Raw genomic sequence first — 25,050 nt, forward strand, 5'->3', positions numbered from 1 at the left:
AAAAATTTTGTGGAAAACAACGTTTTGCTTGCCAAAATGTTACTTGTTAACAAAATATAACAGAACTTATTTATCACATGTACTATTCTATTTTGTATAACTTCACGATATTTCTATTTTAATATTTCAAACATCTGTTAATTAACAACAAAAGGAAGTTTATTTTTTAAGAAGGAATGTAAGTCCATCGTGTAGCTCCCTTAAAAAGGCTACGATCGCCAGTACCCGCGACGAGTGATGAAAATAATAATAACGTCTTTTCGGAATCAAAGACGCAATGCTTATACGTTCAAGCACGAGGAAGCAGCTCGTTGGCACATGGCATCTTACAATCTAATTTAAGAAACCGACCGTGCAACGTATACGAAATGCTAAAAACGAATTATGGCGATAACGTTTCTCTTCATATTTACTGAGCTTTTTAAGGAGAGAAAAAATTTTTTTTCAAATGGCACTTACACCCTTTTTTACTCCCACTCTTCAATTATGATACAGGACGATGTACAAACACAGTTGAGATCGTCAAAAACTACAATGTATTGTTTTTTACTTCGCAAAGATCATTACCGAGGTTGATGTGCCAGAATTGCAGCTGTTAGCATCAAATTTGAAGCCCGAAGAGTGCGTGAAACTTGTGTCCTTAGATTCTAATAGTAAGTAAATATTACATTCGCGAATTAACGCTATACCCTGTATACCTTTTTATACATTTTTCCGAGGAATAGAAATATTATAATAGTAACTCTTATTTTTAAATGTAATTAATTACAATCCCAACATATATCTCATACGTATAAAATATTTTTGTTGTATGATTGCAACTAATAAATCGCTTCCAATGTACAGAAATTTCTTATGCCTATACGTATATTACGTATAAATGTTCCATACTCGATTTTTTTCTATTAATTTGCTAAAACATTTCCAAGAAATATTTATACATATACATAATAACATGGAAAATATATTAGCTAGTGAAAGCGATATGGTTTTGGTAAATATCATAAGCAAATATCAAGATTGCCTAATTACTAAATTTGTCCGTATTACTTGCTGTAAAAAATTCTTTTCTAATATTCATAAGGTTTTCAAACGATTAAAAATATAGTGTGGAAAGGTATCGGATGACGTTATAAAATATTGTAACAGCTCAACTATCGGAAGCACAAATACAAAAGTTAGCTCGAGAACAAAATTGCTTTCGAAGACTAGTGAAATGGGTTTGTCAGTTAAGAACGGTTACGAGGAACACGTATCCGATCTTGAACAGTCTTCTTGAACGCATCGGAAGGAGGGATTTAATCGCGTGTCTCGCAGAACTCAGCATGAAAACTTCCAAGTCACCGAAAGTAATTCGCGAAGCTCAAGCGGACGATTTGGAGTGAGTTATCGTCGTTTAAGAAACAAAATAAGCTTTAGATATAACTCAGGCATAGATTTTAAGAAGATATGCATTATAATTCCTCAAACGGTGATTTCGAAATCTTCATATTGAATAACTCTTAATATTTAACGTTAATTCGTGAAAATGATCAATAAGAATAGATGATAAAATGTAACAGCGATAATCTTATAAATGATTATAACGATGAAATATAATTTTATCAGATAATTGAATTTTTGCCGAATAACGCCGATAATTGGTAAATAGTAGAAACGAGTTCACACGAGCAATTAGAAGTTTGCTGATATCATTATAGATTTTCAAATAACTTCCCAAACTGTGTACGATCAACGCTAATAAGACTTCAGCAATGAAAGTTTTACGCAGTAAAAGAACAATTCGTTGTTTATTTGAAGGAGTTGGAAACAGTTCTCAAAGTTAGCATTTGAAAACATGTTTTTTGAAATATTTTGGAAACTAGAAGATATAGGAAAGAGTACTTGGATTTTGTTTTTAAACGAAGAATTCAATCGTAAAAGGAATTTCTTTAAAAATACTCGTTTAAAAATTTGTATCTTCTTGATCATTTTTCTTTGCTGAATGCTAATCGATATCCATATAAATTCGCATACATATACGGTGCCGATGATTATAGAAATAGCCTACGTTCAAGAATCTAAGAAAAGTGATTTTATCGTTTATTTTTGCGATGAGTCTGCCTACATTACAATAATTTGAAACCATCCTAGCAAAGTAGTAGATATCGAGCCACTGCATTGAGTTGGCTGTTGCGTCGTTAAATAGAATTCAACTCATACGTCAAACGCAAAGCTTTAAATATCTCGAAACGATACATCTCGAACATATAACTTAGTCCATTTTCATAATCGCTGGCACATACATAATGGGGAAGAATGCTAAAACTGAGAATATAATGTGTCTTTTTAAATTTTTCATTCTTCATCGTATCGTCTATCGTCGTGTCATATGACAATAATTATTATATATGGATAATTAAACGATTCTAACGATACCATAATATTTTTTTCGCGAAAAATCTTTTATTTTGTCCTCCATCCCTATCACGTTACAAATAAATTATTTCGAAATTTTTTCTAAATATACTCGTGACGCAGGCGATAAAACTACAAGAAACAATACTACGCGCATTCTTAGAATACCCTTTGCGATACTACGATATACAGACGTTCGTTTAATTGTATCACGCTGTCTTTTTCATTCTGTAACATTCTTCAGCGAATACGAAGGAGTCGCGACAACAGCCACGCTGAAAGAGAAAGATAGTAATACAGAACCTCAACTCTCGGAGCAGATGATTCAGAAGATCAGTGGTAATAAATGTCACATTTTGGCTGTAATAACTCCTCTTTAATCTTAATGTATTACGATCGTTCGCAGGACGTACTACTATCAAACTGTCGTTGCACAGCGCAGGCATCGTTCTCGCTTCAATCATAGTCGTATCTTGTTTATGTACTTTACTTATAAGGAACAGACTGATGAAACTATTCGATAGAATACGAGGGAAGAAGAAAAAAGGGTGATTATAATTATTCTAATTTGTTCTTCAAACCGATACGCTCCGGGCAATACTAAGTAATACTAAATACTAAGAAACTATTAGAACATTCGTAAAAATCTTTTATAAATCTATTATTATGCGTTATACGAGATATTTTGAAAATTATTACTCTAATAAAACCTATAATCATCATGATTATGTAGTAAAGATTGGAACAGTTCTAAAAATGTAGCGTAGAAGCTGCAAGATATTTAGTGCAAATATATTTCACGAAGATTACAAAAGTATTTAAACAATCGATTATACGTTAACAAGCCTTAATATTTAATGGCATTATCTTTAACACTAATTATACATCCGAGACCTGATTGTTAACGCTATGCTATTGCTATACTATTGCCATATGCTAATATATTTGTACGTTTGCAATAAATAACTTGTAACTTCTGTATACGTACATATTTAGATTTTAAATTTTATCAGTACAATAATGAGAATCGTGTCGCATTAAAATGCTAATATTTCACAATATTTTATGTAATCCATACAATACACATACACGTCAGAGTTTTCTATGACAAATATTCAAATACTTTCGCGATCCACTGAACATGAAAAGGTAAATGAAAAATGTAGAGCATCATTTTCTTATACCAAGCTTAACTTTTCAATAGATCGATGCTGAAGATTCGTCAAATACGATTTCACTCTGTACAACGTACGATATTACTCGTGCTTACATATCAACATTGGTATTTGAACTTATCGCATTAGATAGCAAAGAATGAGCAACGAAATAGAAGTATTCTTTGACAAAGAATCTTTTCCCTTTGTCAATGGAAACATTGCTCGAAATGATCGCCTTTGTTCTGCCAGCATTATTGTACCATGCTTACGATATTTTTGTGAACGTATTTTCTTGTTAACTTATTCTGATTCATACAGTTAACGCGTCACCACAAGGAAAATTCTATTAGAGTTACGGCCAAAAATTATAACTGAGCTATTTGACCATTATAAACGATTCAACGCGAGTAAATATTTAATAATTTAATAACAAATTATTCCAACTATTTTAAACTTATTCAATGCTTTTATCAAAGTGTAGCGATGTGATAATTTATCTTGTTGAAGAAATAAATTTTTTTCGTTTAAAAAGTAACAGCATATAGTCTGACCAACGAGACGAGACAGTAAACAAAATTCAATTGCTGCAGCTGCAACTTTTGGCTGGCGACTAATGAAACGCGTACCACTAATAATAATAGCGGCTACTACGAAGTAGTAACATAATAATAGTAGTAGCATATTTTCTAATAATTCAAACAAATTATTGTCAAAGACGTGCATGCTCGATGAACGCGTAATGTGGATTTATTCGAAAATGAAAAGTCCTATGCAGCTACAATTGTTACTCTACATTTTGAATTTATTTTTTCATATAGATTTACTCTTTCTCTAGTTGTACCACTTATTCGAAGATATTCTACATAGTGAACTTATCGAATAATAATTGCTTTGTGATCAGTAAATTTATCGCAATCGGAGATGACATAGAGGATGTGTCTAGAAGTTACTTCATTCGAAAGCCACGAATAAAAAGGAAACGACCTCCGTCGTACGAATTGGTGCACACAGCCACGCAAAACTCCGCGCCACCTCCATCCGTACCACAGGAACCGGAAGAACCAGAGCCGATGGCTTGTTACAGATGTTACAAGAAGAAACGGAAGAAAAGCACCAAAAGACCGAAGAGATGAAACATGTAATTAAATGTATCATTTAAGATAAACATGAAAAGATTGCTGCATGGGTTGTATAAAGCTCTCATTAAACGTTCACGCGTGTAATTTCTCTTTGCAACGATCGTACACTGGCTCACGAACGCTTACCATAACAAGTTTTCATCAACACGTAATTTGTTGAAATTTTAATCGTAATTATAATATTGGTCAAATTTGAAACTAATTTATACACATAGTACGATCTCGAGAACCAGTGGACGGATTTTCATGCGATTTTCATCATTCTTAAAAAGCATTTCTCGTGTAAGATTTAGGTTCGTGAAAAGTTACCCTATGACAAAAGGAAACAGGAGTCGAAAATATTTATAAACCAGAGACAATTTACTGCCATTCGCAACGCAACGGTGGCCTTCTACGCTGGAATTGTATTTTGTTTAGAATCGTTGCCACTATACATATAACGAAGTCATGCGATCCCCCCTCTCCAAGCAGCGTCTTTTTCTTTTTAGCGTATGGCATGTCAGAAACCGCTTCGCGACGATATTGTTTCACGGACTATGAAATGTTTACCGAGCCAATAGAAATTCACAAAATCGTCGTCCATATTATTAAAAACGATTATATTAAGGTTCAGGACAAAGACCGGTCATATGAGCTGGTTAGAAAATATATGTAGAGACGACAAGATATTTATTGCAAACATACACTTAGTAATTTAGCATACAACAAGAATAATTTAATAATTAATAAAATATACGATTAATGCTAAAGATAGTCTCATTGAATACTGTCGTTTACTATTATAATTAATAATTGACCTTTTAAATACTTTCACGGTCTTTACGAAATGTATACTTGCAACAAATATTTTGCAACTTCTATATCTATACATTTTCAGGTACATTCCAAATTTCACAATTTTTTTGTACAACTCGTATAATATGTCCATGAAAAGTTTCTTTAAATATCCAGGTACTTCGACGAGTCATTGTGTGTCTATTTCGTAAAATATATTTTGCCATTCGACCATGTATAACTCCAACAACCGCAAATTACCGAATGATGAGCGAACCATCCGAAATTCGTCAGAGTTGATCCCGTGTTATTTGAAAGTCATAGAAGTCCGTCAGCCGTGAAATTCGCCGAAGTTAATTTCTCGCGAAACAAAGCAAAGAACGATCATTTTGTGTCGCCGTTTCGAGACGTTTCGTTTCGTGAACCTCACAATGAAAGAATTATCAAGGACGCACGAATGGCCCACAAGGTTAAGCCTCATCGTTATTCTGCTGCGATACGATGTCCTCGGCACGATCGACGTCAATTTAAACGAGCTGGAATATTTAGCCGCACGCCTTAATCCTTTCGAGTGTCGACGCTTGATAGCTGCGCTTCATTATATCACTTACGATCTACCGAACAATCTCGCAGCTGCTGGTAAATCGGACAATGATCGAATAGAATACAATAGCGACCATATCAGCTCTTTTTATTGGAAGAAATATATTGTAATTATAAAATTAGTGGAAAATTGAGGTATATTCATCTCGAGTGGTATAATGAAGAGATTGATAGACACGTCAAGAAACATAAGCTATAATTTCAATTTACTTATTAACTTCTTCAATTCTTCCTATTGCTTCCGGGTGGGATTCAAGTCGGGAGATTGTTATAACTAGATCGTGAAGTGAATATTTATTTATTTTGTACGTATATGAAACCACGTAGAATGTACATAATACTCAAAAATACGGAGAATACTCCCGTGTAGCATCGGACACGTAAAAACGATAAAAAGAGTTCGTATAAACGCATGCCTTATTTGACTGCGTTTTGTGAACTATAGCAAATTTTATGTTGGAATAATTTGCCCGTTGACAGCGTCGAAATACTTCGCGAGAGGATCGAGCAAGGCTTCCAGAAAATTAAAACGATACCTGGAGAAATAGGAAGGGTAAGACGGTCAATGGGTAAAATGTCGCTGGGCTTGTGTTCGAATGATAGAAGGGTATTTTCAACATCTTTTGTGAAGATATGCAGATATAGTTCGTCAAAACTCGTAACTCGAAAAGTAGGTCAAATGGGGTATACGAACTTCTTTTTATTGTTCACGTGCAGAATCTATCGCCGAAGTAAGTCCCCGATGCTATGAGACACCCTGTATTTAAAATATCCAAAGTAGATATAGTATAGTCTAGTTCGCTATAATATTCAACGAGTGATACAAACTTCTGGCTTGTGTTTCAGTTCTTTAGTCGTGTTTATGAAGATGTAAATTTGCGTAAACATCTGCAATCTAGTTATGACTACGTTCGTATTTACGATAAATTATCTGCTTGTTTTAGTCCGAGATAATTCTAAACTATATTTCGAGTCAGTTGAAAGTACTTCAATAACGATTACTTCAAAACAGCATATTGTGTATATATAATATTATATTATAATATTAATAGTAATTAATTATTATATTTACTATGTTACTATATATTAAGATATTAGTATTATAATTATACTATATATAATAATATTATATGTGTTATACTTCTTCCATTAAAAATAATAACTCGTTTTTAATGGCTAATAATACTATTGATAATCTTGTGAGGAAGAACGTAACGTGGACGACGATATACCTTGCATCCGCCATCTTTTGCATTGGAATAGTTCTCCAGCTGAAGGCAAAGGAAACACTCACGAGATTTTAACCCACAGACTTCGTCAAATAAATCGAAATGATCTGGCAGATTGGTTAGGAAAGTCCTCGTTCGTGCAAATAGGGAAAGATCTCGACAGGGCACTGGTAAACACGTTCGATGAACTCGTCAAAGAAGAAACGGAATTGCCGTAAGTAATCTTGATGAAATTTTTCGATTACCTTTTAAATAACGGTACGGTTTGAGTATAACATATCGGTTTAACAAATTTTTCTTTCGATAGAATAAAACACGCTTTAAGTCTCGCAGTGTATAAATACGAAGTTCTTTATCTTCATCTAAATAAAAATTCCATTTAATAAGACCGAAGAGAAATCCTCTCTATAATACTATCATAATGTAGTTTTATACTTTATTTCAAGTAGATACTATTCCGAAATTATTTTCGTATTTTACAATCAACTTGAGAGTATCAATTATACATTCTTTTACAATCTTGAACTTTTAGTGTATCATCCTCCAAAAATATGAATTGCCATCACCTCTATATCTATTTAATAAAATGTAATGTTTCTTTGAAAATAAAAGCATCATAGCCATGAACAGCCTTAATTGTCGGTACATTTGTATTTATCGTTTCAAATTTCACAGTTATCCAGTAACGCTTGAATCATTCAAACGCCATGAAGAAGAAGATCCTTGGCTGCAAATTGATGTTATTCTCATGGCAACCTTATTAGGACTACTAGGAACCTTACTAACACTGATATGTTACACAGTATTGCAAAAGATCAGACAGCACTTTCGTAAAACCAAGTACAAGTACGATTATCATTTTCCGCATATTTTTGCCGTGTTATAGATACCAATAACAAAAATTGTCTATTTGTTTCGTGTTTCGTTTTACACAAATATATATATATATGCAGGATGTACAAAAAAATGGGGAAAATACTTTGACATAGTGTAATACTTATGGAAACAAGCAAAAAAAGTCTTAATAAATATGGGTAATAACTATTAATTTCAATGCTACGAGATATTTTTCTCAATAAGACATTACTTTCGACATTACGTTCAATCAACACACACTTAGGCACATTTTTTCATACAATTGTGTACACGACAATCCTGCCATTTTTCTAATCTTTTACTTATATACTATACTTTTATACATTAAGCGATAACTATGAAATGAATGGTTTTTCAACCCAAGTTTATTAAGACGTTTTTCCTTGTTTTCACGAGTATTGTATGCTCCTAAAGCTTTCCCCCGGCTCTTTTTTATACACCCTTTATATACCCGTGCTTAATTTACAGAAAATTAAAGCAGCAGGAAAGTGAAGACGAAGAATATAAAGTACAAAGGGAAAGAAGAAAGAAGAAATACACTACTGAAAGAAGCAATGTAGCTACTGATTATATACATCCAGATAGCGATAGCGATACGGATGCTGATTAAAAAAATCGTTTAGTGGTTATACACTTGCTATATCATATCTTCACCCTCGAATATTTTTGAAAATAAGACATCGATCGCTTTGTCCCAAGCGACTTCCACTTCGGTGGTAAATTTCGATCCAAACGCGCCCCTCATTGCGTCCATCACCACTCCTTTCAAATCCTGAAATGTAACATAATGATAGTATGTAACGACCGAGTAATAAATAATAATAATATAGAACATGTACGAAACATTTCATTTGTAAGATAGTGTAAAGGCGATACCCTATATTATTCAAATTTTTGTGGCTGAATCACGATGTCATTTCAATTTTTGATTTTTTAAGGTATAATAAATTTAATTTCTAATAATTTTAATAATTTTAATTAAGTTTAATGTTTTAGTAGAATCTCTATCAAAATATTGACGCATATACATAACAATCATTTCATTTTTTTTTCTTAACCTTAAATTTGATAACGACAAAAAGATACAATTAGGTCGAAAATAGCTCTTATCGTTAATCAGTTTGAAGAAAAGATCAAACTTTAAACCCTAAGCTTGTTATATCACATCGATTATAAAGATTCAAATCACCAAATCTTATTATCTAAAAACTGCAATATTTACTGACGCAATTCAAGAATCATTGCAATACTCTGTAATATTTGAAGATAATAATACTTGAAGATTGAAACACGTTAACCTCGCTATGTTAACCTTGACGAGAGTATTGACAATATCTTTCGTCTTAAATGTATTACCAATAACCTATCACCTTTTATACTCTACAGTATTAAATTCGTTGACAACAATTATCGATTTGTACGATCTAAAAATCTTCGATATCTAATCAAATAATTGATATGGTACCTAATAATTAGAAAATTATCGATAACAAAATTTATTGATGTATTAATGTATGATATTATATTATTAATATTAAACGATTGAAGAAATAGTCGATATTGAATTATTTCTATTTGAAAACCCTTAACGTTCTATCTTACTTCGGTTGTCGATACAACGTCAGTCTTGGCTTGAAGCTATCATTATCAACGCGAACAACCTTGCTCGTCACATCTTAATATCCGGAAGTCTGCAAGCTATCGTTGATGCATGTTAAAACCATCCAAGACTTCCGGTTGCAAGTTTTGACCTTGTAGAAAAATGTTTCGTCAGCGTCGTTTCAGTTTCAATGCATTTAAAGTAGCAGTTTTAGCGAACGATAGCGCGGATTGTAGGGTCCGAGATTTTCCTACCATTTCTTACAGTTAATAGTAATAATATTCTATAATTTTTCGATGTAGCGATAGACTAATTTGTTTTTAATAGTTAATGGCTTGCATACTTAAAAAAAAAGCAAAATGAGGAATATACTTAGAAGAAAGAAGAATTATTATATAAAAAAAAGAGTAATTATTCCATATTCCATCCTACGTGACAAAGATAAAAGTCAATCAAACTCAAAATTAAAATTTTAACAAAAAATGCTGATGTCAACGAATAAATCAAATTGTGATTGATTCTATCATCTTCTATTCATCATCCATACCTTTGCTGTTACGTATAAGTATAGCGATAATGATGTCACACAATATTCAGAGATAAATGATGACTTTAAAGTTTTGTCTCTACCGAAGGAACATCGACGACTATCAATTTGCGCAATTAATCTAATCGAGTCTTTATATCTGATACATAACGATAACATTGTAAGATAAATATTTTCGCAATATTGAACGGCAATATATTTGGAACTAGAATTAAGATACACGTATAGCTCAAGAAAAATATTTATAGTACATTGCACTATATCATGCGTTTATTAAAAAGTTCAAGAGGTAAATTAAACAAAAAATTTGTGTTTTTGATCTTAGTACACGGACACTCTACACAAAGATAATAATTGTTTGAATAATTTTAATTATTTCATTATCCTCAAAGTTTAATTTATTCTACGTTATTGTCACGCGTTAATCTCTATGTTATTTAATAATAATTTAATAATAATTTAATAATTTAATAATACGATAACTATTTCACCAATCACATTTAATAAATAAATTATTAATGAGGAAATTCATAAGTTACACAAGTAACGTTAACAAGATTAAGAATAAAAAGCTTAATCGGACATATAGTAGTTAAAAATAAGACAGACTTACAATAAACTCTTGTCTGCCCTGACCACGTCGTCCATGTCTCTTGCCAGTGGTATGCAATATCGCGTCCACTAAGTCAATATCATCCAAAGCATCGATCGCATCGTTCAATGTACTCATAATGCCCTGACAATGAGCATGAAACTTTTTATTATCTAGTAAATCATCTGCCGGAATATCCTTAAACGGAGGGAAAGCTCTATGATGTTGAGGAAATCTTTTAAAGTAACTGAAACAAAATAATCCCGTATACCTATACGTGACACACGCTTCATCGCACAAGAGTTTCCATATTAAAATTGTATCACATTATCTCTTATATGGTAGTATTAATATTTCAACGATCAATATTTTATCTCATCGTTAACATAGTGATCGAATTTCGACTCTGACAAGTATTGCAAAACGTTACAACATTACATAATTAGCGCCAAAAAAAAAAAAATGATGCAATACGTATTTATATATATTGTTTTACCTTATCATAATATCTACGCCAACTTTTACCGAATTAGCACGCAATACAGCCCATGTTTCTCTTACAATCCTCTTTTCTTTATTGGTCAAACCAAGTTTCGGATCTACAACATCATCGTCTGGATTGCCGAGAAAATAGGTTAGCATAGAACCCATTTTAAAAGGTGCCTCGTACTTTCTTTGTTATCAACTTAGTCTGTTTACGATCTTTCTATCAACACACTGTAGTCGGAATTTATTGTATTATAACTTCATTATTATAGTATAATCGATTTATTATAGCGAGTATTTATTGTACCTTCAAAATTCTATACTATACACTACACGTGTCACATGTATATGGACTGGAATATTGTTAGCAATAAATAGCTGCTAATAAAAATCAAGTAACGTACTACTTCGTCTTTTTTTTTGCCTTTGATTATGCAGATAGATGAAGATATTGATAATATGTAGTCGTTTATTTCCACTGATGACTGGAAGAGTTGCTTGCGTAACGGTAACTCGAAAACGACTGTTCTTTGGGCTGAAGTACATGTTGCTTTAAGTGGACTAGCCCACTGATAATGATCGTTAAAGGTAAAAATAGCAGGAACCAACTTTCAGTTTCGCACGTACCAATTTCCAATAGGGAATCACATCAAAGAAAAATGCTATTCTATGCGAATACCGAAATATTTTAGAAAATAGCTTAAGAGCTAATAGCTTTAGAGCTATTTCTTTTAATATAATTGACTGTTTGTAGCGTTTATAGAAAACGTATAAGAACTGTTAAAACTATATGTAAAAAATATTATATTAAAATTTATCGAAGTACCCGTGGAATTTATAAAATAAATGTATTGTATGAAATTGTGATAAATATAACGATAATAATAATTTGGCGATAGTCCTAATAATTGTGAACGTTCTAATACCTATTACATAACAAATTTAATACATTATTATATAACTATACTATTATGTAACAAATATTAATATCAATAAAACAAAATTCTAGTGTTAACGACATGTATATTCTATATACTCTGAATTGTGTTTTGATTTCATTACGGTCTTACAATTAACTAAATTAACAGTTTCAGTAATTTTTTGTATTTGCTTATACTTCGCTATCAGGAAAAGATAAAATAAAATAACATTTTTTTAAACCAAATTAATTTCGATGCTACGTACAAATAGAATAACTGCTTTGAGGACGCTGATGTATTGCTTAATACTATTATACTTAATAATAGAGTAAAAGTAGTACGCCTTGTCCAATAATATAAATATCATGCTTTTTTTAGCTGCAGCACAATCTGAGCAATTATTAAATTGAACGTTCAGAAAACTCAACTGTAATTCTTTCTGAATAAGGAAGTGGTTTTATTTAAATCTGCAAGCAAATGAATTACGTACACTAATTTTATGCTGAAACGTATATATTGATTTTTCCGTTTAAGTCTTCCTGACTTGGAAGAACGAAGTTATAGTTATAAAAGCATAAAGTTAGCAAGTAACAAGAAATCTCGGCGTAACTTTTTAAGATATATTGTATATACCTAATGGAAAAGAATATATAACAATAATTAATATGGTTGACCTGGAAATGTCTAATTATTATAAGAATATAATTTCAAAATTAATTAATTTTGTAAAATTATGTAGGCTTATGATTTATGACGCGACAACCGCCATTGAAAAGCAGTTAAATATTTCAATTTCTTCAAACTTTTATCGATATTTACAGCTTTTCTGCTTGATAATTAATCCTACCTATGGAGAATAACAAAAAGGAATATTCTCGCTTTATAAAAAGTCTCATTAAATTACTACCCATGTCGATGAATTACCCTAGGGAATGATAGTTTTTAAGGCGATTTCATTCGAGATAAAAACGTCTAACATCGAAGACGATGTCATCTATCCAAGAATTATATCTAATAGATAATGATAGATTATTAATATAAAAATTAACGTAGTATATAAAATATTACTGATAATACTACTGAGTATAACGATACAGTGAAACAGCGCATACTACTATAATAAACAATATTATCTAGGCAAAAAGTAATTGATAATTTTATTGTCGATTATATCTATCATATATATTATAGACAATGATGTAAACGCTGGAAAAGGGAAACCAATTGATATCGCGTATATACAACTGTGCGAAGATCGTCGCTGCTTCTTGTGTGAAAAAATATTCTTATCTGATTTTGAGTAATCGAGAAAGTTTATAAAGTGGATAGACCGTAGCAGCTAGTATCAGAAGTTTAACGTGACCCAGAATTACACCAATGTTTTAATTGTGACCAGTCTCTGCAACCCTTAACAAGTTATATATTGTTTTATTTACGATATTTTGTAGCAGGTGAGTAATTATTCCTTACATTAACATTTTGGAGTGATCGTGCGTCTCTTCGTATACTTCCAATAACGTTTCGTATACTTCCAATAGCGTTTCGTATACTTCCAATAGCGTTTCGTATACTTCCAGTAGTATTTTCGTTTCATTACGTTCTGTAATGTTTAATATTGAATTGCACTGCCGGACAGATGTGAAACTTGTGCAGCGTTCCACCTTCTTCTTCCTCTTCTACAAACGGTGCGCTTCGCTTGTAATGTAAATGTGAATAGTCTTCTATAGAACTCTAGATGACACTTGACCCCTCTACTTATCCTGGAATTCAGTGCTTTTGATTGCACGCGAAAAATACGCGTCCCGCCTGGTTAGATCGGCATCGTACAAGTATTATGACACAATTCGTACTTAGTTTAATTGTCTTCCGCTATGATCGGCCACGCTCAATCACCCGTTAATCGAATTGCTCTTTCTGAAATATTTATTGAAGAAACACGACTTACTCCGATGGTACCGAACGATAAATCTTGTCTCCGAAGAAGAGACGTAAATTGAAGTACGGCTATGTTCTGGACGTGATAATGAGAAAGATGATAATTCCATGATCTTCAATGGTATAACAGATTGTACTAAACATACTTGCAAATCCCCGAAAATTACTTGATAACACGGAAGGTACAGTCATCGTACATAACGTGAGATACAGAAAAAAAGAAATGTCTTGTATATTTCCTCTGGAATCGTTGCGTGTTTAAAAAATTATAATCTTCGAGAAATCAAAAGTCTAAAAATTATGATTCTCCTAGTGTCAAATAGAATTTTATAATTTAAAACATAAATAATACCTAAATTTACAAAAGTACAATTGCATTATATCTATCGGGTGAACGGATAAAATAAAACGAAGACAAAAGAAATGTGAAAGAAGAAAAAGTAAAATAAAAGATTTATACATTTTGGTCTAATAAATTGACGTGCAAGTTTAATTCAAACATTCAATAGTTCAACATGCATTACATGAGGTCGAAAATAATAAAATAATATAAAACCATGTCCATATATACATGCATTATACGATACGTTAACATTAGTGTGCGCAAAAATCTATTAAGTGTTGAAGATATAAACGTATATATTCCTGTTCGATATTCGCGGATAATTTGTGAAACATTTTTTTTCCATTTTTATCCAACGTATCTCTAGTGATTGTAACTGTGCAAACATGTAAAACAGTGCATTTTATTTACAACATTTAATTCTTAACAACTATTACGGAGATTCGTTATTTAGGGTCAATTATATACGAGATTCGTGTTTTTCGAGCACGTTCAATCGTTTCGTCCTTCAAGAAGCGTAAATCTGATATATCTTCGAAAATACCCAGTCCAAGGTTTTGCTCCATGCCTCGGCCACTTCCGGTGTGTATTGTTTCCCTAGCGCTTGAGAAAGCACTTTCAACACTACTCCTTTCAAATTCTAAAAATCGAAATCGAACATACGATAAATCGTCTTTATCGTTCGTTGATTTTTTTCAACAAATTTTTATAAATCAGATTTATTCTACTAATAAAATTTTAATAAGCGATAAATAACAGTTTATCGTTTGCCACGTACAATTATAGTTCTGAGAATTGTATAGCGGAGTTTTCTATCGGGAGAAACGTTCATCATTAGCACGTTGACCGCCAGGCGAATTTTATACAGTATCTGGCTGTGTGAACCGCAATAGTTTAAAATATACTACTTTGTAACATTCAGTTTTCGTAAAATACGATATTGTATCTACGCGTCTGTTCCCTTACAATCTTATCTAAGTAGTGCACGTTATTGAACATTTTTTAATTTCCGTGAAATTTATCTTACTTTAATCATTGTAAAAAATTTATTAACGTGATTCACCGACGATTACCGTGGCAGTGAACGTGTTAAGAAAAGATGTTCCGTCTATCTTAATGAAAGTTTTCGATCGTAATAAAAATCAATAAGTAGTTCTTTTCGCCCCTAAACGACACGAGCAGAACTGCGTTGGATTTTTTACTGTTATTTTCGTACTCGTACCTCAAATTCTTCTTTCGTTTGGCCACGTTTTTTATGCCTCTCGCCCAAGCTGATTAGGCTCGCCTCCATTAATCCTGGGTCGTGCAAGGAATCGATAACACTATTTAAGGCCGTAATTACGCTGACACAATGAGCTTGAAACCGTTTATTAGCCGGCAATTCGTCGAACGGAACGTCCGCGAAAGCGCTAAAGTATCGTTGATATTCTGGATATGTTTTAAAGAATCTGAAAAGAATTAGCGAAAAGTCGAGTTTCGTCATCGTCAAGATGTTCAAATCGACGTTAAATTTTATAAGCACTATATGCAAATCACATACGAAACATATGATAGATTTATCATATCCATTTTTATCGGTTTCCCGACCTTTATGTCGCTTGATGGCTAAAAAGAAGCATTACGATATGGAATAATTGAGAAGGAGAATAATCTAATAGAATCGAAAATATAAACCCGAAAATAAGCGATAAATCGATAGTTTGTAAGCAACCGAATGATATTAATTTAATTGTTGCGTTAATTTAACATTAATCTGTATAACTAAAGTTATTAATATCTTTTTTATGTTCCGGAAATGGGTAAAAACAAGTGCAACGACATTCTTGATATGAAATTGATTGCTAACATATTGAATATTATATAAGACGCGGCAGATGTGAATTATTACGTTTCTCGCCTATTGCATTCGTAATTTTAAAGAAATGTCTGTCGAACTTATCTACTGCTTGAAGAAACAATTTATCGCTATTTATGTCAGAGGATTAACATATTATCCTAATAGCGTGTTATTAACGCCGGTTTTTGTTTGCATTTATTAAAATAAGTGTTACAAATTGCAAAAAGTTTTATAAGAAAAACAGGAATTAAAGAGATGAAATAAAACTAAAATAAATGCGTAGCATTGGGATTCCTTAAGATAAGCCAGATCAAACAAGCTGAAAGTTAAAATCGCTTAACTCGAACAAAGAATAGAGTTATACAAATATTTTATATCGAAATTAAGACGAGAAAAAGGAAGAAATGACGTAATGCGAAGATTTTTGATAGTTTATCTCTTGACGAAGATTATCGATAATTAAAAAAAAAAAAAAGCAAAAAGAAGAAAAATATGAACGCAACAGGCTTACAGATAACCATAAACTATAGTCAACACGCTATTTATTCAGCTATCTTTTTATCGATTCAGTAATTTTCCGAAATGTATCTTCTTCGCTTTTTCGCAACAGTTGACTGAAAGATATATATCACTTACGTGGTCATCACGGCAATCCCGGAAGCCACCTCGTCCTTTCTGATAACGGCCCACGTGTTCTGCACTAATTTCTTCTGTTTCTCCGTCAACCCTGTAGCTTCATCGATTCTGTTATCGTCCGATGACGAGATTCCAAAAAAACGAAGGAACGTTCCCATGTTCGGTGGCCGGATATCGTCGAAAAAGAACGAAACCCTTCGCAGAAAGAGGATAATGATTTTCGTTTCCCGAATCGAAAGGAACCACTGGTATAAGTGGTGAGATGGTACGCGGTTCCACGATATGACATTTCGTTTAAGGAGCGATGAATGAAAAATGAAAATAAGAACGTGACAGAGGGTCTGAATGCACGTTGAATAAATCGATTCGATGTCTAGATCACGTCATAATCGCCGGTTATCAGCGTGCAAGCGGTGCACAATTACCGTAATTCTGTATGATATGTCACGTGCCACGTACTGTCGTTTCAATTCGCTCAATCGCTGACACGGTTGGACGACGACTACTCGTTCTTCGAGTCCGACTGACGGCACTGCCTATGTATCTAATGCTATTTTAAATCCACCCCCTCCGCTTGATCGTCGCTATGTACTACTAATACCACGCGGTTAAATGATTAAAGAATTAAACCTCTTTACACGATCTGCAACCAACTGGTTAAGTCGGTTAACCGATTCGACTAGTTAACGCTTATGGTCACTGAACTCCTCGCTCGTTCACCGAACACCAATAACGTTCGATCGTTCGATCCTTGCTGCAAGTGGCTTGGTGACGACAACCGCGACGAATGCTCCTACTTCGTTAGCCCCTAAATTGATTTACGATCGTGCCACCGGCATCCGGTTAATTAATTCATATCGAGTTATCTCGATATGGTAAACTCGTTACTTTTAATCGATTAACCTTGCGCTACACGTTGCCGCAATGCATCGACGATACATGCGCCAGTTGTTCCGCTAGATAAATGTTCTTTGTACACGCTTCCTTTTTGCTTTTTATATCCTTTTTGCCTTTGATATCTCTACCCTGCTTTTAATGCATCCCTTTCATCGATATTCGTTTTTCTTTTTTATTATCTAGGAAAAGTTATCTGACCTAAGTAAAATACTCTTTATAACTCTATATAGGTTCTGCTTTTTCGGTTGCGAATAAAAACGTGAATTAGCACGAAAATTCACTACTTATTACGAATATCTTAAGGGTACGGCAGAAGAAATAAATAAAAAGAATTAAGAAATTAAAAGTCGAGGAACAGAATACACATACACACTTAAACCAGAAAGCTTGTTACAAGAGATCAGAAAAATGATAAACATGACAGTTACAAGCATAAGAAATTATCACAGAAACGTTCCAAACGACTTGAAATACCTACACCAAGATAACGTACTTTAAAATTCATTAGGAATATTATTCTGTGATACAGACGCGATTTATTGCCAGTCTAAGAACGAGCCAATGATATATATAACATAGCACAACATAACATAATATAACATAATATAAAACAAAAAGAAAAACATGAAGATGAGCCGGAAAGTTAGTGACCCAGGTTCCTGCGGCATGATTCATTTAACTTGGAACCTGCGCCCGCAAGAACAGGTAAGAATGGCAACAATGTAACATGTACTCTCACCACCAAATCATGTGTCGATACATCTGCCATCTATGAGCTGTCGCTAGAAATATAGAGTTATAAACATAGTTGTATTCAAATTAATTTCTAAACTAAAATCTTTAACCGTTTTAAAACTAGTTTCTCTAAATATGAATTCTCTGGGGTGTTTTGTCGTACGCTTTCCTTTGTTGAAAGGACTTACTTACTTTCCTTGCTTCTATTCGTAGCAGAACGGTCCAAAGTCAGATAACAGCGGCTAACTTGTCGAATGTCAGTGTTACCTTTAAGTTGCAACGTATAGGAGAAAATATTTAATATGTTAACAATGAAAAATACTGAAAGAAGTAGGAAGATCAAAAGTTACGGTGTGGGGACGTTTGCTTACACGAAAGCTTCGCCAGCACGCAGGGAGATGAATGCTCGCTTCTCTTTATGATACAGAGTATAGAGAAAGGCGATCGTCTTCTACACCACTTGTGACGTCAAATTTAAAGTTATGTGGCGACAACTAAACCACTTTGTGTTCCTGCCTATCATCACATGTACATGTTACACCGTTGCCGTTCTCATCTGTTCTCACGTGTGCGGTTTCCAATTTAGGTGGATGATCCTGTATAATCCTGATCATAATTTTTCCCACTGACGTCACTCTACGAACTATATTAGACAAACCTAATCGTTTAAAGCTCTCATAGGATTTCCATATAGGATGCAGAGAGTTATACATTTCGACAAATGTCGGAAAATCAAGAGGCTAAAAAATCATCGTTTCGTTTAAACCTTTGACGCATGTCTAGTACAAACAAGAAATTAAGGATTCTCAAAACGACATGATAAATCTTGGCTACGTTGTTTCTCCTATTATGATGGAACGTGCTGTGATTGATAAACATCTTCCTCGTGACAAATACGGATTGATGTGCACCTGTCAGGTGGCAAAATTGCGACATCATTTTAATTGTTTCGCATGAGATTCACGTATAGTAAGAAAAAGATACAAGCTAGACGTGCCACATAATCATTTCGAAATATGTTGCCTTTCATGCAAGGGAAAATCGTCAATTCGGTCGATTTGTACTGTTTTATATTGCTAGCGATTGAATCGAATTTCAAGTTGCATAAAATAATGAAAAGTGTTGTTTTGCAGAAAAAGGAAACAAAGTCAGAAACGACGAGCATGACGGATATAGAAGTCGATTTAGAAAAAGTAGACGATGGTGCCGAGAAGAAAGTCAAACCCGCCAAGAGTAGAATTTATTTACAATTAATATCAAGCATTGTAGGTAAATATCGTCTATTACAACATATAAGACGAGTGGAAAAATTTTGTCGATTTTAAGCAATAAATGATTCGGCAAATCTCTCTCCACTTTAGTGTTACCAATTATCATCGTTTATCGATAGAATTCAATAAAGGATCAATAAAAATATCGACAGAATTTTTGTACTTGTATGATAGTCTATTAACATAATAATAGTGAATATAGGTATACATTTAGCTATACAATCGTAATATTGTCATTAATTTCATATTATTCAGCAATCAGAGACGATGAAAATATGCAGCTTGCGGAAGATTTTCGAATCTTGGATCTTAAAGTTGTGCCAATTTTCTGTTGTATATGTGCACATTATGAATATATTTTGCATATGAAGCAATTTCCATGAAAAAGTAGTGTCTGATGATTCTAATCACGCCAAAAGAAACACTATTTATCACATCATGTCATGAAAAACCTGTCGAACTTTGCTTCTTAATAATAGTCATTATCATTATCATTATACACTACAATATGTCGCAAAATTTCTCAATAGCACAAATGAATGAGATAATAGTTAAGAATTAACTATTGATAGAATAACGATCTCGTTAAATTCTTCAAAACTTCGACCTCCTTTATTTCTAATTCATTTAAATATATCCGTACAGTCCATGAAGGTCTTGATGAAAATTAGCGTAAAATTATAGTATACTTTGAAGATCACCTAGAAATGCAAATGGACATAATTTTTTGCATAATCGAGAGGTTTACAGGAAAAATGGTACGAGTGATAAAATGTTCAATTTGGCAAAACTGTGTATTAAAACACGCTAGTTGTCATAAGGGCTTGGAAGCTCATAATAAAAAAAGTGGCATAAAATCCTTTGAATAAATACGGTTGTTATGTATTATTTTCTGCTTGTTATCTTCCTTTTGGAAAAAAAAAAGCAATGCACTTATACCATTTTTCCACTGAGCCTCTCAATTAGTGTAATCTGACTGTAATCGAGAAATATAATATATATCTTTTGTTTTTCTTTTCTTTAAGTTAACCTAACACTACTGGCTTCTGGAATATGTTTCACTTGGTCAGCAATTGCTATAGAACAATACGAAGACTTAAAAAATGTCGACAATGCAGGCTGGGTAGTTGCTGCGGTGAATATTGGTGCCGTCTTCGGACCTATTCTATCTGCATTACTGCTAAATCGCATCGGCAGGAAATGGCTCATCTATGCAACGAGCGTCCCATTTATCGCCTGTTGGATACTCACGTATTTTGAAAAATCCTGGGTGTATCTTTTCATGGCAAGATTCTGCGCTGGTATATCGATCGGTATCTTATACGCCGCAGTCCCACTGTATATCGGAGAACTGGTAGAGACAAAAATTAGAGGAGTGTGCAGCTCGATGATGCCTGTGATGCTTCATTTGGGATATATTTTCGTATACGGAGTTGGTCCGCGAGTGGATAAAGAGGTAATTATTTCAGATTTTCGACTAAAAGGTTATGAAATCATTATGGAATCAAAACAAATTGTTAAAATAATAATCACGCGAAAATATGACTTTATCTATATGTCTATCTATATGTCTTAAGTAGATAAAATCTACGAGTACAGAAAATAACGAAAGAGAGAAATATAATGTTTGTAAATTTGTATTCATGAACATTGATAAAAATGTTGAAAAGAATCAGTGATCAAATTCTAAACGATAAAAATCGATAGATATTACGTATTTCAACTTAAGAGTAATCACAAACCAGACAATATATATATATATATCGTATTTTACACTTGTTTCAGACGTTCGCATTGATGAGTATTATACCAACAGCTGTATTTCTATTAACTGCTATATGGTTACCGGAATCGCCTTATTATTACTTAATGAAAAATAAGGAAAAATGTGCCGCGCTAGCCATGACATGGCTAAGGCGTAAGAATGACAATAATGAGGAGATAGAGGAGATGAAGAAATCGGTAGAAGTGGAAAGACAGGGTGGCTACAAGGAATTATTCACGGTGAAGGCACACAGAAAAGCGCTTTTGCTCGTGTTATTATTACTTGCTGGTCAACAATTTTCCGGATATATGGGCGTTTTATCCTATGCCAGCACTTTGGTTCGAAGTTTCCATACAAATTTCGATGATAATTTAATTCTTCTGATAATAAGTGCGATATCTATGATTACATCCTTAATATCTTCGTGTATAGTCGACAAACTCGGTAGAAAACCCGTTTTCCTAATATCGTCGTACGGTAGTTCGCTATGTCTTATCGTCATTGGAGTGTATTTCTTGCTTGAGAAATTACATATGGACGTTCGTAGCCTCTCTTTGATACCATTAATCGCGCTCATATTTTACATTGTTAGCGTCGCATTTGGTCTAAGCTCGATTCCAGCGATCGTCACCTCGGAGATTTTCTCAATAGACATGAAAAATTGGGCAACCATGATCACTAATATTTACGGATCAGTACTCGGCATAATCGTAGGCAAAGGTTACCAACTCATATCAGATCATGTTGGAAATCACGTAATATTTCTCGTCTTTGCTAGTATCGAACTTATAATTGCTATCACTGCTTCCGTCGTCATGCCGGAAACATCACGAAAGACTTTCGGTCAGATTCAGGAAATTTTAAATAAAAGCACAGCTAAACATTCGAATAAAACGGAAGGCGGAGAAGAGGAAACGAAATAAAAAAATCTATGCATTCTATTTATTTAAACTTCTTCTGTGATTTTCATTGCATCATTGGAACCCTATTTCAAACTGTTCAATTACCACGGGAAAGTGTGAGCGTCTCATATACGTTCATGTATGCAAATTCTTCAAACCTCTGGGAATGTTAATACGAAATAAATGAGTAGAATATTAAGAAAAAAGAATAAAAAACATTTTATTATATGCCAATGCTAAATTTCAAACACTGAAATGAGTAAGATAGTGACGCATTCGTTTACGTTCTCTTGCCGTCTGGTTCACGATCTTTGCATTTGTATCTATAACGTAAGAATTTTATCTCGTGATTATATCAGTTGATAAAGAAATAAAAGGGAAAATATGAAAATCAAATATGAAAATCAGATATAAAAATAAAATATAAGAATATACGTATGTATATATAATATATATTTACTTTCCTGCAATTCCGCAGAAAATTGTTTTGGGTTCTGCGTAGTTGCTCCATTTAAATTTATCGGATCATTATTGCCATCACGGTCGCTTTCCACCTTAAGGAAGAAGATATTACCAATACTGTGTCTATTTTTAACATTAATGTGTTATACATGCAAAATAATAAACTATCATTTCTATAATAAAAGCAATACAAGCAAAGATTATTTGTCTACCTCCAGAATAAATTCCATTGGAGAAAATTTGGATTTAACGTTTTTTTCAGTTTCTTGTCTTTCTTTGTTTCGTTTCGATAGTAACAACGAGATTCTTGTCGACTGGCTGATGCGACTGCTTCTTCTTCCTTCCAATAGTATAATCAAAAGAAAAAGAAAAAGATTGGAAAAACATTTTTAATCCCCTTAAAACTAAAATTAAAAACTATTTACTTTACTGATTATATGTATATTCATAATTATGATTAATATTCATATATTACATACGTAACAATATGTGTAACAGTACTCTTAAATCTTAAGTAGTAGCAATAGTACAGCGGAAAATTGCATAGCTTGGAATATTGCGTTACTTTGTCTTGGTTGATCCAACAACGTGTTACTATCCGAACTTATGGCTATTTTTGGTGTTTTCGGTTTTATTTGTTTCTTATGATGAAAACCTTTTCTTTGAAAATTGCTTGCATTAGTATCGTCCGTCGAATTTGTCAACATATCTGCTTCCATCGATGCCCACATCGCTTTCCGATATTCCCAATATCGTTTTCCATATATCCAATATTTCAATGGAAAACCATATACAATCTGTGACTCTGGATCAGGTTTGCACACATAACACTATTTAAAATTTATTCTTAATTTTATACAAATTTAACATTCCATCACTCAACAGATTAATGAAATGAAGTTTTTTCTAAAACATATACTTTTCTTATTCCATTTCTCGTACGTAGTATTTGTGACATCCTTTCAACATAATTGTCCATAAGTTCTACCATTATCTCAATTACATTGTTAGAATATTTTGTCTGCGTCGCAATATACTCCTCGGTCATTAAGTACGGTAACTCGGTAATTAACGCTTCCATTAGATCTGACATAAAATTCTATAAATGAAACGTAATTTACATTATATAATATTTCTTCACCTATTTTATATGCACAGAATATAACAAACTGCGAGATCTTTAAACGTTAATCCCATGTCCTTGTGAACCATTGCGATGTAACCAAGAAAATAATCTCTGCGAGACGGTTTATCGTAATAATTTATAAACAGGGCACATATGATGTCACATATAGTAATAAATTTTTTTTTAATTATAGCTTCTTGGACGAATTCCGGAATTGATTCATCTTCGAAATACTTTACGTATTGCGGGTGATTTTTAAAAAATCTGTGAGTTAGTATATTTCATATTTTATCTATTCAATAAATTTGTATGTATTTGCATTTATAAAGATTACACTGAAACAGTTTATAACTACATAGTACAAATTGCAAATCCATAATGCGACGTATCCTTTTCCACGGCCAACCAAATTTCTTTTACTTTCTTGAAATCTTCGCATTCGACTTGAACACATAGTTGCGTATCGCAATCTTTAATCAGTTTTAAACCAGCAAACTTATAATTAAGGAAATTTCCCATTTCTTTGGAATTTTAAATGCACGAAGGTATGAGCATATTGTGACGCGTGTAATATTCGTACAAACTGAATATCGCGTTTAACACTGCTACGAATCTTGGGTATATTTCAACAAATTGTATTCTCTTTACATAGAAAGATTCTCTAATGTTAAGAAAAATGTAAAGAGAGGTTGTCCTATGCGTATTTCCTTATTATACTTTAATGCTAAAATTTCATTTTTGGAAGAAATTCATTTGAACAAACGAGAACACGATTCAATCGAAAATTTGTATGTCCTTCGCTGGTTTCATTTGATAATGAA

At 32.9% G+C, this 25,050-nt stretch overlaps 6 protein-coding genes and 1 long non-coding RNA gene across 12 annotated transcripts; 3 read left to right on the forward strand and 4 right to left on the reverse strand.

Moving 5' to 3' along the window:
* The first annotated feature begins 277 nt into the window (after positions 1-277).
* LOC117153681 (uncharacterized) lies at positions 278-9,728 on the forward strand. The gene is made up of 5 exons (XM_076621599.1): positions 278-314; positions 519-653; positions 7,279-7,513; positions 7,975-8,145; positions 8,644-9,728. The coding sequence occupies exons 1-5, from the start codon at positions 278-280 to the stop codon at positions 8,783-8,785; spliced, it is 720 nt and encodes a 239-aa protein (XP_076477714.1). The 3' UTR covers positions 8,786-9,728.
* LOC117153674 (uncharacterized) lies at positions 926-5,900 on the forward strand. 2 transcript variants are annotated; one of them, XM_076622068.1, is made up of 4 exons: positions 926-1,381; positions 2,642-2,733; positions 2,804-2,945; positions 4,456-5,900. In XM_076622068.1, exons 1-4 carry the CDS (start codon positions 1,326-1,328, stop codon positions 4,685-4,687), a joined length of 522 nt encoding a protein of 173 aa, XP_076478183.1. In that variant the 5' UTR covers positions 926-1,325; the 3' UTR covers positions 4,688-5,900. The 2 variants fall into 2 exon arrangements, with proteins under 2 accessions (XP_076478183.1, XP_033183834.1); XM_033327943.2 differs by having other exon boundaries at positions 958-1,381; positions 2,642-2,736.
* On the reverse strand, positions 6,346-13,689 carry LOC117153677 (globin-like). Its single transcript, XM_033327947.2, has 4 exons — positions 11,708-13,689; positions 11,411-11,631; positions 10,936-11,161; positions 6,346-8,947 (listed from the first exon to the last, which is right to left on the reverse strand). The coding sequence occupies exons 2-4, from the start codon at positions 11,563-11,565 to the stop codon at positions 8,813-8,815; spliced, it is 516 nt and encodes a 171-aa protein (XP_033183838.1). The 5' UTR covers positions 11,566-11,631; positions 11,708-13,689; the 3' UTR covers positions 6,346-8,812.
* Positions 13,633-22,690, forward strand: LOC117153672 (facilitated trehalose transporter Tret1). Of its 4 annotated transcripts, XM_076622038.1 has the most exons (5): positions 13,634-13,771; positions 18,199-18,673; positions 19,837-19,972; positions 21,000-21,430; positions 21,760-22,690. In XM_076622038.1, exons 2-5 carry the CDS (start codon positions 18,593-18,595, stop codon positions 22,660-22,662), a joined length of 1,551 nt encoding a protein of 516 aa, XP_076478153.1. In that variant the 5' UTR covers positions 13,634-13,771; positions 18,199-18,592; the 3' UTR covers positions 22,663-22,690. The 4 variants fall into 4 exon arrangements, with proteins under 4 accessions (XP_033183831.1, XP_076478153.1, XP_076478149.1 ...); XM_033327940.2 differs by lacking the exon at positions 18,199-18,673 and having other exon boundaries at positions 13,633-13,771; XM_076622034.1 differs by lacking the exons at positions 13,634-13,771; positions 18,199-18,673 and adding an exon at positions 19,237-19,621.
* Positions 14,717-17,674, reverse strand: LOC117153675 (cytoglobin-2-like). Of its 2 annotated transcripts, none has more exons than XM_033327945.2 (4): positions 17,531-17,674; positions 17,072-17,266; positions 15,821-16,046; positions 14,717-15,238 (listed from the first exon to the last, which is right to left on the reverse strand). In XM_033327945.2, exons 2-4 carry the CDS (start codon positions 17,227-17,229, stop codon positions 15,107-15,109), a joined length of 516 nt encoding a protein of 171 aa, XP_033183836.1. In that variant the 5' UTR covers positions 17,230-17,266; positions 17,531-17,674; the 3' UTR covers positions 14,717-15,106. The 2 variants fall into 2 exon arrangements, with proteins under 2 accessions (XP_033183836.1, XP_033183835.1); XM_033327944.2 differs by having other exon boundaries at positions 17,497-17,655.
* On the reverse strand, positions 18,472-19,244 carry LOC143303235 (uncharacterized). Its single transcript, XR_013059338.1, has 2 exons — positions 19,075-19,244; positions 18,472-18,970 (listed from the first exon to the last, which is right to left on the reverse strand). It is a non-coding gene; the product is annotated as an uncharacterized LOC143303235 (long non-coding RNA).
* LOC117153680 (uncharacterized) lies at positions 22,663-24,961 on the reverse strand. Its single transcript, XM_033327951.2, has 6 exons — positions 24,585-24,961; positions 24,274-24,493; positions 24,023-24,202; positions 23,669-23,933; positions 23,316-23,443; positions 22,663-23,195 (listed from the first exon to the last, which is right to left on the reverse strand). The coding sequence occupies exons 1-6, from the start codon at positions 24,746-24,748 to the stop codon at positions 23,046-23,048; spliced, it is 1,107 nt and encodes a 368-aa protein (XP_033183842.2). The 5' UTR covers positions 24,749-24,961; the 3' UTR covers positions 22,663-23,045.
* Positions 24,962-25,050: the final 89 nt, after the last annotated feature.

Source organism: Bombus vancouverensis, chromosome 1 (genome assembly GCF_051014615.1).
Source record: "Bombus vancouverensis nearcticus chromosome 1, iyBomVanc1_principal, whole genome shotgun sequence".
NCBI classification, from domain to species: Eukaryota; Metazoa; Arthropoda; class Insecta; order Hymenoptera; family Apidae; genus Bombus; species Bombus vancouverensis.